Source organism: Phycodurus eques, chromosome 12, assembly GCF_024500275.1.
Source record: "Phycodurus eques isolate BA_2022a chromosome 12, UOR_Pequ_1.1, whole genome shotgun sequence".
Classification (NCBI taxonomy): Eukaryota; Metazoa; Chordata; class Actinopteri; order Syngnathiformes; family Syngnathidae; genus Phycodurus; species Phycodurus eques.
This window is the reverse complement of record NC_084536.1, coordinates 12933998-12951187: the sequence shown is the minus strand read 5'-3', so window position 1 is coordinate 12951187 and position 17190 is coordinate 12933998. Positions and strand designations below refer to the sequence as shown.

Below are 17190 nucleotides of genomic sequence, written 5' to 3'. Positions count from 1 at the left end.
AGTAAAGAAGAAGCAGAATTTTACAACAATTCTCACTTGAGTGTTCAAAAGAGTTATTAGATTTATTCTCAAGCTATTTTCAACACTTTAAATGCATTAATAATGCGTAAAAACGACATGGGGATAGACCAAAAGTATTGATTTGGGAAGAAATATGAAATCTCCCATATTTAGAAATATGTAGTTTACGCCTGACAGGAAAGATATGTAGAAGCTCACAAGCTTACGAACTCTGCCCATCAAATTAAAAGCATTCCTTAAAATTCAGATAGCGCGTACCAATGGCCAGCCCATCGCTGAAGTTATGCATGCCATCACCCATGATGACCATCCAGGCGATGCTGGCTATTCCGGCGTCCTTCATCTCCTGATCCGAGTGGCAGTTCCCACCATGGGAGTGGCTGTGGCCGTGACTGTGCTGGTTGACCTTGTGTCCGTTCACCTTAGCGGGCGACCGGTGGGCGTCGGCAGGTTTCAGCGGCGTCTTGTTGGTGGGGGAGTCGGGCGTCCGGAGCTCTGTGAATTGCGTGTCATTGTGGTCATTGTCGCAGGAGATGGCACTGGTGTCGGGGTCTAAACAGAATTGAAATGTCAAAAGTGGTAGTTCACTGGCAGGACGGGGCAAGGTTGCCTGAGCACTACTCACCATCACCGAGCGCCTTCAAGTGCACCCATTCTGCATCGGAGCGGCGATTTAATTTGTGATCTGACAACTTCCTGCCAATCTTGCCCTCTTGACTTGCATTCTTCGCAGACTTACAAGTAGAAACAAATGTATTCTTAAGAGTGGTGACAAAGTACAGGTAGTGTAAAAAAAAAAAAAAAAAAAAAAAACTGGTAATAGGAAAGAGTCTGATAGGTACTTCAGTAGGAAAAGTAAAACTGAATTCTTACTGTCAGTTAGAAATAATACCCATTTTGATAAAAACTTTGAAAGCCAGTTTTGACCAGGTAAGGAGCAGAAAGCAGATAAATCCGTTTTGTTTTCACATGTTGAGAGTAAAAGTAAAAAGTAATCAGCAGAATAGATACTCAAGTGAAGTGCAGATGCCTGAAGAAGTAACAAAGTATTTGGGGCTGGAGGGGTCACGCCAATACCAATCGTGATTGCTTACTGTTCAGCATTTAGCATTTTGCTATCTCAAATTCTGTATACCAAATTTATACCATACACTCAATACCAACATATACAGTTTAATGATCAAAGTCCGTCCTACATAAAGGAGAATAAAATGCATGTTCATAGTGTAAAAAAAAGAAAAAAAATATATATATAGTGGGTGGTGGGCAGGGCTATTATTCGTCGATTATTCGACCAATAATGAATAGCTTTGATAGTGACAGCCCTAAAAGTATTGCTCTTCTAATTTGTTACTTCTCACCACTGATTTTTAATGGGCGAATGACCACCACGACTTCAAAGCTTAAACAAAAGCTCAGGTGGCGACACAGGCATAATCAATCTTAGGCTAGACGTCGCTTTCTCTTACCCTTTGATCCTTGTAGTGCTTAAACATGCCGATACAATGCTCAAAAATGAAGAGGAGGTAAATGCCAGCCAACGCAGTCAAGCCCTTCCACACTCCATCAAAGTCTGTCACAAGATCAGTGCCATGGCTCTCGTCACTGTGGTCATGCTGCCCTTGAGACTGTTGACAGAAAGTAAAACGGTTGGGATCGAGTACGTGTGTCAAAAAGAAGGCCACTTACCTGTATTTGTGGGTTTTATAACAGGCATAACATTATAGAATTTTTTTTTTTTTTTTTTTTTTTATTAGTTCAACCAGCATCATACAACAGTATGCGTTAGACTTTCTATTGTGCAACTACAGTGCTGTGAATAGGTACTGGCCCCCTTCACAAATTTTTATATTTTTGCAGTTTCCCCACTTTAAGATCATCAAACAAATGTAAAGAGCAGACAAATATAACCCAAGTGAACTTAAAATGCTGTTGTTAAATGATTTAACTTATTAAGGACTATTCAAAGTTACTGGCCCTGTGTGAAAATGTAATTTACCGCCCTTGTTAAATCATGAATTAATTGTGCTAATCACAACTTTTGGGAATTATTCACTGATCACACCAAAGCCTGACTCACTGAAACAGAATATGTCCCGACAAAATAAAAATCAACAAAAGATCTAAATAAGCTACATCAAAATGACACGATCCGAATAAATTCCAGAACAGTCGAGAGATAAAGTAATCCATCAGTCTGGAAAGGATTAAAAATTCCATTCCTAAAGCTTTAGAATTCCAGCGACCCATAGGGAGATCCATTATCCTCACATGGAGAAAACATGAAACAGTGGTGAACCTTCCAAGCAGTGGCCGGCCTACAAAGATTACCCCAAGAGAACAACAATGACTCATCCAGGAGGCCACAAAAGAACTCAGGACAACTTCTAAAGAACTGCCACAGTTAAGGTTAAGTTCATGACACAACAATAAGAAAGACACTGGGCAAAAATGGAATCTATGGCAGAGTTGCAAGGAAAAAACTACTGCTGACCCAAAAAATTAATAAATAAATAAAAAATAAAAAAGCCTCTTATAACTTTTGCAAAAAAACTAAAATAAAATAAAAAAAAAGATCTGAATGACACTTTTGGGAGAAAATTATATGGACTAACGAGATAAAAGTTGAACTTTTTGGAAGGTGTGTGTCTCGTTACATTTGGCGTAAATGTAGCACAGCATTTCAGAAAAAGATCATACCAACAGTCAAACATGGTGGTGGTAGTGTGTGGTCTTGGGCTGCTTAGCTTCTTCAGGACCTGGACAACTTGCTGTGATTCATGGAATCATGAATTCTGCTCTTTCACAGAAAACCCTGAAGGATAATGTTCAGCCATCAGTTTGTGATCTCAAACTGAAGCGCCCTTGTATTCTGCAGCAGGATAGTGGTCCAAAACACACTAGCAAGTCAACTTCTGAATGGCTTAAAAAAAATAAAATAAATAATAATAATACTTAAGGTTTTGGTGTGGCCAGTCAAAGTCCACACTTGAATCCGATTGAAATACAGTGGCATGACCTTAAAAAGGCGGTTCATGTTCAAAAACCCACCATTTCTGTTGAATTCTGGAAGGAAGAGTGGGCCAACATATCTCCACAGAGATGTGAAAGACTCATTCCCAGATATAGAAAACACTTGATTTCAGTTGTTGCTGTTGAGGATGGCCCAACCAGTTATTAGGTTTCGGGGCCATTACTTTTTCACACAGGGCCGGGTAACTTTGAATAGTTTATTTTTTCCTGAATAAAAGAAATCACCATTTAAAAACAGAATAAGTGAATTCTGTTGTATATGTTATATGTATGTAATATTTACATTTGTTTGATGATATTAAACAAAGTGGGGAAACTATGCAAAAATATAAGAATTTGAGAAGGAGGACAATACTTTTTCATAGCACTGTATTCGATGGCCAACTCACATGAGGCAGTAAGTGAAGGAGAGCATCGCCGCTGAGTGTGCCCACAGCCAGGGCTACCAGGAAGGTGAGCAGGAACTTGAAGCAGGACTGGTTGAGGATGGGCACCAAAATAACTCCCAGCAGAGACAGCAGGCTGATGATGGTGATGGACACGAAGCCCCACACCCAGGTCCACACTGGAGACAAAATCAAGAAAATAAGCTTCAACAGTGGACCCTGAGTAGCAAACGATTTTACGACCAGTTTTTTGCTGGCTGGCTGAGTTTCAAATCCCACTTTTTCCCCCCAAAATTTTTTTTGAAGGGGTGGAGGGGCCAACGCCGTTGATGGAAGGCACAAGGCATAGTAGTGTGGCAAAAAGGTACTCTATCATTTAAACTGTCAAAACAGTGCAAGGCCATAGTGAAAAACTTTATGACTTTTTAGTCACAGAGGACGAAATGCTTAATGTAGTATGAAATTCAATGTCACACCAGTGGTGGGGTGTTCGCTAAACCGAAGCCAGATCCTTCACCAGTGACATTTGGCTATGGGCTTTTCTTGATTGAAACACAGTGCGCATGTAATGTACACACCTTCCTGCTAGTACATGCGAACAAGCAACAACAGAGAGAACCAGCGTTCGGCAAACAAACAGAAGATTTTAGCCAGATTTGGATAAGACATTGCTACAGTGAAGTCTAGGTTAGATGCACACAAGTTGGTATTTTGAAAAAGAAAGCTTTTTGCTCTTTTAGTGGAGAAATGTTGCCCCTTTCTGATCAAGTTCCTTCAATGGCATGTGAATCCCCTCCAATGCCTCCACTGTTTACAAGCCTGCAGTCTCTTCTTGCTTTTGTCACCCCAAACCATGCCTTATGCTGCTGTTTTATATGTGCTGCTTAGTTATTTTTGACAGGCAATCTTGCCACCATGAAGCCTGACAAAGTGGGATTTGCAAGACGACAAACCTGTATTCTTGCCACTCTGGTTTCCTTGCCTTCAAGGATACATCTCAAGTAAAAGCCTCACCAGAGAAATGGAGAAATGACTAATAACTGTAAAAGTCACACTGGCAGACACGCCGCCTATCCTTGTCGAATGGACCCCAGGTGGGGAAGTATGTGAGCAGATGATGTGTCTTCTGCCTGACAGAGTGGTCTTTAGAGAGACAGAATCAAGCTGTAACTGTCTCATTAACCAGCTGTAGGATTAAGAAACATTATGAAAAAACATTTCCCCTGGTAAAACTTCTCGCTCGCAAAACAGGCACAAGTTGCTCTTGGCAGGAAGCAGTCATAACGTGTTGATCCCATAGCCGCTCGTCACTACAATTTGGAGAGCTGACATCTGGATGATTCTCTACAGGTCATAGCCCAATAGAGATTAAATGAAAAAGGTATTTAAGTGCTTTGTTAATGCCATTTTAAACCCCACAGGAACATGGATGTAGCATTAAGTCGATGAAAGAGACAACCACACACTTTGCTGCAGTCTTGTGAACTCAATGGACTGAAGTGGAGTACACACACATACCAATAGTCTGTCTGAAATTGAGCATTTTCAGTTGGACATATTAAAAAATTTAGAGAAGGTCGAATTAAGATCATCTGGAAAGTGCATTTTAGGTTAATTCTGAAATTTCACTTAAAAGCCTACTATCCCCTAAACTTTCTGTGCGTAGTGTACGTTGAGCAGTAATAGTGAATAATTAGAAAAAAAATTTCAAAGATGACTCATCTGTTTACATATTGTTGATGTCCAATGAAAAGCAACATTTTATGTATTTACAGCAGCTAAGTCAACAGAGGCCTAAGTGGCTTACTATGCAGTGGCAAAGCACCAAAGCAATGGGCGGTGACGTTATACCTCAAAGAATAATTCTCTTTATTAATTTTTTTTTCTTTTCTTTTACATACACATACAAAAGTTTTGTTTGCGATAAAAGTAAGATAATCCCTTGAGAGGGCAGCAGACCACATCCATGTTGACAAGCGAGCCTCATCGTTAGGGAGGAAAAACTGGATAAAAATTTTCTGTAACCCTCCCTTTCTCCTATTATTGTTGCCACCGTTTTTACTGCACCTGGAAAAAACCAAGGGGCTACAGTTGACTGCTTTCTTATTTGTTGCATCAAGCGAAATGCACTAACGCTGAGAGGCGAATGAATACCAGCCTGACAGTACATAACTGCAGTTTTACACTCGATGCAGCTCATCTAGATCTCTATTCATTACCCGGACATGGCTGTGTTTTTATGTACTGTGTGTGTGTGTGTAAAAGTGAATTATATTTTGCAGCGGGTGGCGACGGCGCAGTAGTTGATGACTGCAACAGAACCGAATAGAGAAGCAGACCCACTGGTGCTCATCCTCTCTCCAATTATGACTCTCCTGTGAGCACCGTCTCGGGAAAAATTGCGCGGGGTGTCACTTATGTGCTCCTAATTGGTACAGCACAAAAAGAGGGGCATTCTGAGACCACAGAGAAAACAACTCCATTTTCCCAGCTCCCCCACAGATGCCAGCAGGAGGTAAACAGAAGAACGCTCCTGTAGCGTGTGGCAATGCCTATGGATGAATCTTGGTCCATTGTCGAGCGCCTAAGGTTTTTTTCACTAACGAGACTCTTTTCTTACCAAGGATGATGTGACTAAGCAACTGTTGTAGTGTTACCGTCACGGACGATATGAAAGATCGGTAAGCGGAATCGTCAGGCAAGCAAACACATCGATTCCTAGGAATCAAATTACTGCGAACCAGTTATTCGATTCACATCCCTGCTATTAAACGTGCTGTAATTCTTTATCCTTTTTGTATTTTGACAAAATATTAGAGACCCTTTATCAAGACACCTGGGTACTGTTGGACCAAGTACCGAAACCAGTACCGTACCGAGGAATTTTGATGTCAGAAATTGCACAGTACCAGGTTGTTGTTTTTTTTGTACCGGTAGTTAAAAAAACAAAAAAAATTACTCGACAGCGCTCAACTCATACTGTGTCTTAAAGGCCAGTACCCAAAAAGCCGACAGTTAGCCAATGACTCTCTGCCTTCCAACAAGTTGTCTGTGCCCGACTGTGTGGGAGCTGGGACAATGAAATGGCTTCAGACTGCCGACAAGCTCATGCCTCCTGCAGACACGTTAGCCTTAGCCACCGGGATGTGACCTCAGAGTCCACAGCTCGCGAGGCCATGTGAGTAATGTCAGTCAGTCTTATATGCGGTGGCTTGTCCTGTGCTGTTAGGGAAACTCTGAATTTGAGGCACACAAGAGTCTGTGTTACCAGCAGGAGATCGATAACATCAACAGCATGAGACAATTTAGCGTGGGTGTGCGCCGCACAGAAGCCCAACTTGGAGCGCTTTGCCTCCAACCCGGATGCATAAAGGTGCACCGGAATGCAAAAGAAAAACTACTTATTATCCAAGTTGAGCAAAAACTTCCACTTTTTGTGTGTCGGGGCTCGGTCCGTACACAATAAAAAAAACAATGTATTGTTTACAATGAGAGAAATCAAATGCAGCCAAATACAAGAACACTGCACACTAAAAGTTTGAATAAAAAGCTTGTAAGCTTGAAATACACCGTATTAAGTATGAGTAAAGTATGTATAAATGTAGAAATAGAAATATATAGTCGGACAACATAGACTCCTCGTTTCTTCAGTTTCTTGTTCATTTTTAATGCCAGGTGCAACTAAAGGTACCTTTTGTTTGGACAAATATAATGATATTGAAAATAGCTCATACGAGTTTAACATAAGACGTTATATCGAGCTCTCATTTTCCATGGTTTTCTTGATAATAACCAAAATTATATTTATCAAATACAATTAAGTTTTGGAATTCTTCAAGTATAATGCCTGTAGTAGTACCAGGTATTATACTGAATAGAAGAAACAAGGGTGGTCTAATATTTTATATTATATATATATTACATAGGCGGCACGGTGGTCGACTGGTTAGAGCGTCTGTCTCACAGTTCTGAGAAGCAGGGTTCAATCCCCGGCCCCGCCTGTGTGGAGTTTGCATGTTCTCCCCGTGTCCTGTGTGGGTTTTCTCCGGGCACTCCGGTTTCCTCCCACATCCCAAAAACATGCATTAATTGACAACTCTAAATTGCCCGTAGGTGCGACTGTGAGTGCGAATGGTTGTTTGTTTGTATGTGCCCTGCGATTGGCTGGCAACCAGTTCAGGGTGTACCCTGCCTCCTGCCCGATGACAGCTGGGATAGGCTCCAGCACGCCCGCGACCCTAGTGAGGAGAGGTGGCTCAGAAAATGGATGGATGGATATATTACATATAATGTATCTAGATGTACAATTTTAGATACATACAGACATACACATATTTGTCATTTATATACCTGTATATGAAAATACAGGCATTGATCAAATTATTTTTTTTAAATGACTAATGTTAAGAATGGGCTAATTCCATTATTACATTATTTTTCATGTTTCTCAAAATGTTTTGAAAATTAAAAAGAAACAAAAGTATTTGAAGTTGTTTTGTCAGTTTTCAATTATAATGCTTTTACTGAGGGTTGAGATTTTCTCTGTGGTATCCTTTCATTACCGGTATCGACGTACTTTATGCAGGCTCAGGTACAGTGCCGTGAAAAACTACTGCCCCCCTTCCCAAATTCTTATATTTTTGCATAGTTTCCCCACTTTGTTGAAGATCATCAAACAAATACAAATATCAGACAAATATAACCCAAGTGAACTTAAAACACTGTTTTTCCAATGGTGATTTCATTTATTAAGGAAAAAAATAACTATTCAAAGTTACCTGGTCGTGTGTTAAAAAGTAAACCTAAACCTAATCCTCAGCAGCAACAACTGAAATCAAGCGTTTTTTATAACTGGCAATGAGCCTTTCACATCTCTGTGGAGATATTTTGGCCCGGTCTTCCTTGCAAAATTGTTTGAAATCAGCAAAAATTTAGGGTTTTCGAGCATGAACGGCCTTTTTCATGCAGTGGTCATGCCACTGCATTTCAATTGGATTCAAGTCTGGACTTTGATGAGGCCACTCCAAAACCCTCATTTTGTTTTTTAAGCCATTCAGAAGTTGACTTGCTGCTGTGTTTTGGATCGTTATTCTGCTGCAGAACCCAAGTGCACTTCGGTCTGAGGTCACAACCTGATGGCTGAGCATTCTCCTTTCTGTTAAAGAGCAGAATTCATGGTTCCATCAATCAGTTGTCCAGGTGCTGAAGCAACAAAGCAGCAAAAGACATTACGACCACCATGTTAGACTATTTGTATGATGTTCTTTTTCTGATATGTTGTGCTACATTTACGCCAGATGTTAACGAGACACACACCTTCCAAAAGGTTCAACTTTTATCTCGACAGTCCATATAATATTCTCCACAAAATCTTGGGAATTATTCCAATGTTTTTTGTTGTTGTTGCAAAAATAAGACAAGCCTTTATGGTCGGCAGGTTTTTGCCTTGGAACTCTGGCATGGATGCCATTTTTACCCAGTTTCTTCCTTATTGTTGTGTCATGAACACTAACCCTAACTGAGACTCAGGAGGCCTGCAGTTCATTAGAAGATGTCCTGAGTTCCTCTGTTCTCTTGGGGTAAATCTTTGTTGGCTGGTCACGCCTGGGAAGAGTCGCCACTGTTCCATGTTTTCTCCATGTGAGGATAATGGCTCTCCCTATGGTTCGCTGGAATCCTAAAGCTTCAGAAATGGCTTTTGTAACCCTTTCCAGACTGACAGGTGTCAATTACTTTATCTCTCAACTGTCCTGGAATTTCTTTGGATCGTGTCTTTTGTTGCAGCTTTTTTAGATCTTTTTTTCTGACTTGATTTTTTCGGGACCGATTCTGTTTAAGTGATTTCTTGATTGAAAAGGTCTGGATGTAATCAGGCTTGGGTGTGATCAGTGAAAATTAACCAAAAATTGTGATCAATTCATGATTTAACAAGGGGGGTAATTACTTTTTTCACACAGGTCCAGGTAACTTTGAATAGTTTTTTTTTCCTTTATAAATTAACTCACCATTTAAAAAGAGCATTTTAAATTTACTTGGGTTATATTTGTCTAATATTCACATTTGTTTGATGATCTTAACCATTAAAGTGGGGAAACTATGCAAAAATATACTATTTTGATAAGGGGGGGAGCAATACTTTTTCACGGCAATGTATAGTATCGAAGACAGAATTTGGTACCGTGACACCACTACACGAGTAATCACTGCTATAAACGTGTACAAAATAGGGAGCAAGACCACAACTTAGTGTTAAAGTATTCTCTGTGGCATGCATTATTATTATTTTTTGTCATCATAAATAGTGAATACTAGTCTTTAAATTAGCGGCAAACTTTATGGCTTCATGAACATTGGTCCACATCCTGTAACTAATTAACTCAAAACACTGTCAATCTCAGTGTCACAGCCACAGGGTATAAACACATTCCCCGGATTGTAGTGGCTGTTACATGACTGTTGAAGGCTATTACAAGCACTTGTCAGTAAATGGCATGAAAAATCAGATTTTTGTTTTTGTAGTGTTCACAAATAGGCACCACCAATACCAGTTTTGTTCTAATAAAGGGCTACATTAAAGCAGTTAGCGACTGAAGATTTCACCAAAAATAAGCTAAAATGACTGGCGAAATGCCTATTCCTTTCCAACAGATTTTCACGACTTGTGAAAATGGCAAAAAAAAGTTTTATTCTTGGTAGCGTGTAAGGTTGTGGGATTATCCACACTTTTATCAAATTCTCCGGAACAACCATTATGAATTTGTTCCCTTCCCTCCAGAAAGCATGGTTACTAATAGTTAAAAGAAATTAGTGGCTTTGGAAAGGAAGCCGGAAGAGGAAAAGACTAGAGAGTATTGTTTTCATTGTGACATCACTATGCGATCATAGTGTTAGACACATGCTTTAAAAAGTCACAGAAAGAGACAATTGCCAGCTTTCAGCGGTGTCACACCACTGCTAATTTGTAATGTTGAATTTGTACATTTTAAATAAGCCCAAAAATATAAATAAATATACAAGCGTCAAAACCTCCCACCCTCCCAAAACTATATTAAATATCAATAATAAATACTGTATTTCACAATTAATATTTTCACATTTGTATTAATCAACTCACATTTTTTTTTTATTGCCTTTATGTTTATTAGATTTTTTGGGGGCGGGGAAACACTTCATTAGCTCTGAAAAGTGTTGTTTTTTCAAATCTTTTTTTAAACTGCTGATTTTCAAACTATGATCTGGTGAGTTTTCAGCAGTGTTCAGTATAGCAGAAAATGTGAAAAAAAAAAGATAATCTCAAACCCACAGGGAGACAACCAATGTAGTAAAACAGAAAAGATCTCGGTTGGACAAACTATTAGGGAACTATGATTAAATTTCCTACTTCACAGAGCTTTCATGACGATGTGCCTGGCTTACTGCAAAAACATATCTCACAGTTTGCTTTGTCCAAGAGAACCGGAGAAGTCAAACAATGTCAGCCTCCGCTACATTAGGTGGTGATGTTGCACGTTTGAGCTTGTTTAGCTGTGAGGATGCAACAAGGAAGATCGCTACGGCTACAAGCCTAGTCTGGATATATTAATTCGACTTTTAAAAGTTGTACACAATCAGATTAAGGTGTTTATTTGTATTTTAAAAGTTTGGTTTCAGTGGATATTTATTGCAGTTTTGGGAAGAGGTGCATGTAAACATACTGGCTATCTTGTATTGGACTATCACTCAAGACCATTAATGAGTAATGGGCTTACTCATCCATCCATCCATTTTCCGTACCGCTTATGTCAAATGCAGGTAATTACATCACCATTAGAAGATTAAAGAATATTTTACCTTCTGACTCAACAGAACCCCAAATGTGATGCTAAATTGATGGAGTTAAATATGCTAGTATCTTCCCCACTTTGTCAGAGCATTTACATGACATGACACTCTGTGTGTGTCTCCTTTATGGTGATGTATTTAATTAGTAATGAGGCTTACCTGACAGCCTACATTTGTGACATAATTTTTTTTCTTGAGAAAAAAATGCAGTTTAAAGTATAAAAAGTGAGTGAATAAAGAATATTGTGATAGATGAAATGACTAAAACCTCTTCTGAGTTGACAGAATAATGTGAGTTGAGTGAACCTCAACCCATTCAACTGTGTTGAAGAGTTGACTTCTACTGCCCTTTCTATTCAGAGTAAGTGTACTCCAAATGAAAGGGTGTGTTATTCTGGTTGTTACCTCTAGTGGTGTGCCGCTATAGTTAAACTATTTCAGGCTGATCTTAACATTACTGTATTGACATGTTTGCCCGAGTGAGCCGGATCGATGAGACTATTCGCTCTTACCAGAATTGACATTCTCCAAGGCTTCCTGCTCCACATCCATCTGGTGATAATGGCGGATACACACGCGGCTGTCTATCTGGTACAGCAGGGCGGGGCACAAATAGGTGAACTGGCTCGGAGAGATGAGGGAGTTGGGACTCAGCCCGTAGTAGGTGAGGAGCTGGTTCAGGTTCAAACACTGGGACAGGAGAGAGAGACATAGCAGGGGTGACATATATATTATGGAAAAATCATTTGAATTTGGGTCTGCTCACCTATCAAATGTGAAATTAAACAATCAAGTAAATCTTTTGCTGGCTGCCCATTTCTAAAAAGAATTTTGTTATCCAACAGTGGGGCTAAATGCCATAATAGTTTTTGTTTGAGTTTTAAAGTATTTAAATAGGAAGATGGTCTTGTCTGACTTTGGCATCTTTTGATTTAAACTATTCCCCCCCCAACTACAAACATAGTCAACATCAGTCATTGCAAGTCACATATGTCCAATTGTGTACTGTACAGAAATGCTTGTATCTGTAAATGTACAATCAGTTTCTTTGCACATGATTGGCAGCAGGGCTGCGCGATATGGCCTTAAAACAAACCCCAATTCCCCCCCCACCCCCTCAAAATTTTATTTCTGATTTTAATCGATTTTTTTCCTCTTCAATAAAAAAAATGCAAATGGAAATGACATTATTTAAAACAGTCAAAATGAAATAGCCTGCCTACAAATTTTTGAGCATGCAAACAAACTCCCTGCATCTTTGACAGAAACAATAAATAAAAAGATGAGTCTGTCATCATTTGTGTGGTCTATTTTGTAGTCCCTACCTCCTCATGCTGATGAGACAAGCCACCTGCATGTCCAGACAGAATAGGGCCTGTAACTGTTGCAGTGTTGGGCCCCCCTAGTGCTTCTCGTTTGTCTTTATGAGAATAGTCGTGACCATGATCGACTCCATTTTTGTGGTCGTGGTTATCAGACAGTGCTGTGGGAGGTGATAGAGTTTTGTTTTGCCCTCGTTGTCCTCTGACCTTTCCTGGTTTTCTTGGCCTCTTGGGCTTAGGGTCTGTGGGGGCAGTAGAAGACAGCAGGTCTTGAGGGATGTGAGGTGTGTCCGTTTGGGCAGAAGACTGATGTTCCAGGTTAGTGGGAGACATATCTGTGCTCATTTGTGCGTGTTCAGAGTGTTCGCCGTCATCCTCCTCGGCATGATCGGGTCTATGGTCTGCATCGTGCGTATGACTGTGGGTGTGATTATGATCATGATTGTGTTTATGGGGGTGTTCTCTCGATGCGCCGGGAGGTGTGCTGGCTGCGGTGGTGTGCTGACTGCACTCCGTGGGACCTTGTTCTGTGTGCGGCTGGTGGGAGCCGGGACTATGACGAACATTGCCACGAGTTTCGCCATGCGTATGGAGGCCCTCCTGCACGTCGAGAATGTCTAGATGAGCGACGTGGTCGTGCCCGAGATTGTCGTGATCCATGTCTACCACTTTCACTTTGCCAAGACCTAGGCTAACCAGGAGACTCTGAAATCCTTGGAAATCAAGTCGGTCCTTCTTGCCATAACGCCTGAACAACTGCTGGATGTAGAAGTGCTGCTCTTCTTTTAAAGAACCCTCCTTATGATGGGTAAACTCTGCAGTGGGAGTAGGTCTTCTCACATACGGAGCCTCGGAAATCTGCAGGTCATTGTGCGTGTGGTTGGCGTGGTGATGGCCGCGGTGCTGCTGATGGTGCCCGTTTCCGTGACAGTGGCTGGACTGGTGATAGAGGAATGTGAGCACACACAGGAAACAAAATCTGGTGTGCACGTGGACTCGCATTGTCCCAAACTTCTGGTCCCCTGCCAAAACAAAATTTTATTTTATAGATATGAGATATGACATGTCAATAACATTGTTAATATTGTTCATAATATGAGCAAACGTCTTTTAGATCAGTGATTGTGCAGTATTTGATGGCTTAATTCAGTTGCTGTATTTATCATTTCACTCGAGCGGTGGAGTGTCTGAAGAGTACTCAGAAGTCACATTTTTGCTCCCAACACAAAGCAAAAAAACAAATATGATTGAGTGATAGCTTCTAAACTGTAAAACTGTAAAAGTTGGGGCACTCATAAGTAAATTTTTTATTGCGAGGGTTGCGTTCCAGAACCGCCTGCGATAGACAAAAAGCTGCAAAGTACTGACCATATATATATTTTTTTATTATTATTAGCTTGACCGGGAAAATGTGTGCATTTTACCATTTAGCGATTTAAATGGTAAAACACACACATTTGCACTATCAAATTCAGATGAACACAAAAACCTTCAGAAGTTGCTAAACGTTTCCGAACTAAATATCAAAGTAGTGAAATTTGTTGGTCCTTTTTGGAAATAAAGTTGCTAGGGTTGTCTGAAAGGTTGCTGAATCTAGCAGAAAAAAAAGAAAAGAAAAAGCACTAAGTTGGCCTCAATTGCAGTACTTACCGTTATTTTATTGTTTAATATTTATAGCCTGGACGTGTTTTTGTATAAATAGTTGCTGTAATAATTACAGCTTTACTTTAGTACTGCGTAAGCGTAGATCAGTGATGACTATGACGCTAAAAAATAAGGGTTACATAGTAGCAAGCAGTAAGAGTGAATGTTACTTTCCTGAAGTCGTTCATTGACACTTCGTACGGACGGAACTTGTGTGCATGATTTTCTTTTGGCTGTGTCTTTCACCCCTTCTTATCCTCACCTTTTATCTTTTTTTCTTTGCCTCTGTCACCAAGTTTATGCTTATGGGGTTCAGTTGCTTTACTTTAATGTGTGATGAGGCATGGCCCTGGACCGGCTCCAAAAATAACTGGACTTTGCGATACTAACTTGTTAATATGAATCGGCACAATGAAAAAAATTGAGATCATGATGAGGTCAACAACAACTGCGGCTAAACCAAAAACCTCTCTAATGATATTTGGAGCATTTTCGAAGCAGATTGCCAATGAAGCATTACACTGCGTGTATAACACAAAAGATGTGAAGAGACGTGAAATGAGGTTATCTTATGAAGGAAAAGAGAGCAAATAATAATGCGTTAGCATATCTCAAGTGAATGCAATATTCAAACTGTCTACATTGCTATCTTGCTCTGAGAATTACATATCTAATATGCGAGACAAGCCTTCTGGAACACAATACAGTCTTGAGAGAATTGGGCAACAAATTGCTCGTTCTCCCCACTCTAAAAAAGCCCGAAGCAGCAATATCGTCTGAGTCAAATGATCCTCATAAGGTCTCCTGTGAAGCCAAAGGGGTAGCAGAGGCAAGAACGCTGAAAATGGGGATGAGGATTAAATCTGATGTCAGATGAGCATTACTGCTGGCACGCAGCAAAAATTAGATATCCAAACACAGACCGTTTGCAGCCACCTTAGTTAGTAAAGTTTATACTGAATGCAATAGGTATATGCCGGTAGCAGAGTCTGACAGTATGATAACTAGGGATGGGAATTTCTAAGAGTTTTCCAATTCCATGTTCGATTCTGCTTAACGATTCGATTATTTATCGATTCGCTTATTGATCCTCAAATTGTAGTTTGGGGGAGAAAAAACATCCAGGGGACTTTAAACATCTGTTGGATATTATACTCAGGCTTTTCACAATCATAGAAACGTTATAATTGAAGATAAACGATTAATGTGCCGCGGCGCAGGTTGTGTATGCAAGTTCCTGTGGTGTAAACGAACCCTGAACGCATCCTGTGCATCTTGCAGCAAGCATGTGACTTATGTTCTTCTGCCTGCCCTAAGCGTGCTTTAAGCTGTTTAATGACAACCCATTTAGCGTTTACTGAAAACTCACAACAAAAAGAATTAAATTCATTGTATATTTAAATATACGATTTGCAACTACTTTTAAAGTGAAACTACTGTATAATGTGGGAACAGCATTGGCTTTCTTCACGTGCAGCAATGCATCTGGGGCATATGTTTATTCACTGTTCCTGTTGTGTACGTCTTGACCTCTGAGGGGCAGTGTGTTGCACGCAATAAGATACACACTTGCAGTCACAAAAAAGCAGAAGTCACAATCGAATACTGTTATTGTAACTCGTTTTCTCAACGTTTGAAGAATATATCCCTGAGAATAGTGTTATGTTGCTTTTTAATATGTGTTTATACAGCATTTGTGTACCAATGTTCATTACTTCGAGAGATACAAGTGCCACGAGTTCAATGCTAATTTTCGTTACCCCGTCAATGGTGTTTTTTATTCATTGTTAACTTTGAGCTAGAGATTTTTGTGAACAAAAACAAAGAAAGAAAGTTTGTGCTGTATTTGAACATTCAATATGTGTAATTCTTTTGTCATGTGTTTAGTTTTACATTGAACTTCAACTGAAGTGTCAATGAACGACTTTAGGAGAGCAACATTCACTCTTACTGCTTGCTACTATGTTAGCGCCTTAGCAACCTGTTGTTGTGGTTACGTTGGCTCTGTATGCCGTCGAGTTGCTGCTCGATAGAAGTACTGGAGCGGAGCATGGAATGGACTGCATGTATAGGAGTGGTAAATGAATAATTTTAGATCCAGTCCGATCCGATCAGATACACGTTCTTTTTTTTTTTTTTTTGGGTGACATCGAACAGATATCCGATCTCAGAGATTGGATCGGAACACCCTTAATATACACAAACGCCATAGTAACGCATACAGACGGGTAATATAACAATACTCTCAGGCATGTATTCTTCCTAATCTGTGAAAAATTTGTTTATTACAGTAGTAAGGTTTCTTCTTTTCCTCTTTTTTTTCTAGCATACAGAAATGTGTAGCTCCATACATGCATCGCACCACATTGCCCCTAAGAGGCCAAGCGAAATTTTGGGTCGCAGTTGCTGCCAGGGTGGATTTTAGTGTAACACCAGGAGAATTTTCATGCGTTTTTTCTCAGAATGCATTGCTATAGTTAAAATTACTGTATCACGTTGTGACTGCATTAAAATGCATCTTCAATGTGTTATTTTATACTGACAGGGTTTAATAGTTAATGTGGTGGTGTTTTTAGTAGTTTATAGTTAAATTGGTGTTTATTTTTAGTTGTTAAATTGCTGCTGCTTTTGGTGGCAATCTGGCATCCTTAATCAGAATGGTTAGAGTGATATAGCCTATTAATACCACCTGCAGACCCTAGTAATCTATGAATGTCAGCTGCTCCACTGGTTGCATGCACTGCGTAAACACCACAATGATGTCATTATTCCACATAGGATCGATAAGAGAATGGCTTTAAAATTCAGAGAACGATTTCCATTGAATACACTCCGTAGGTACATTAGCAGCCTACACATAAAATAAAAATAATTGATTTTTCTAAATAAAATCACAATGTAGTACAACAGTAAAAGTAGTTCCAGCCATCCCTTCTCTGAACCGCTTATCCTCACTAGGGTCC

At 39.9% G+C, this 17190-nt stretch overlaps 1 protein-coding gene across 6 annotated transcripts in view; it reads right to left on the bottom strand.

Moving 5' to 3' along the window:
- The window catches only part of slc39a10 (solute carrier family 39 member 10), a 107249-nt gene that overhangs the window by 12453 nt on the left and 77606 nt on the right, over positions 1–17190 (bottom strand). For all 6 annotated transcript variants that reach the window (XM_061691656.1, XM_061691654.1, XM_061691657.1 and 3 more), the window contains exons 3-8: positions 12587–13605; positions 11774–11951; positions 3444–3619; positions 1491–1649; positions 647–755; positions 280–573 (exon numbers count right to left, since the gene is read on the bottom strand). In XM_061691656.1, coding sequence (XP_061547640.1) covers positions 280–573; positions 647–755; positions 1491–1649; positions 3444–3619; positions 11774–11951; positions 12587–13585 — 1915 coding nt within the window. In that variant the 5' untranslated portion in view covers positions 13586–13605. The remainder of the gene's footprint in view (positions 1–279; positions 574–646; positions 756–1490; positions 1650–3443; positions 3620–11773; positions 11952–12586; positions 13606–17190) is intronic.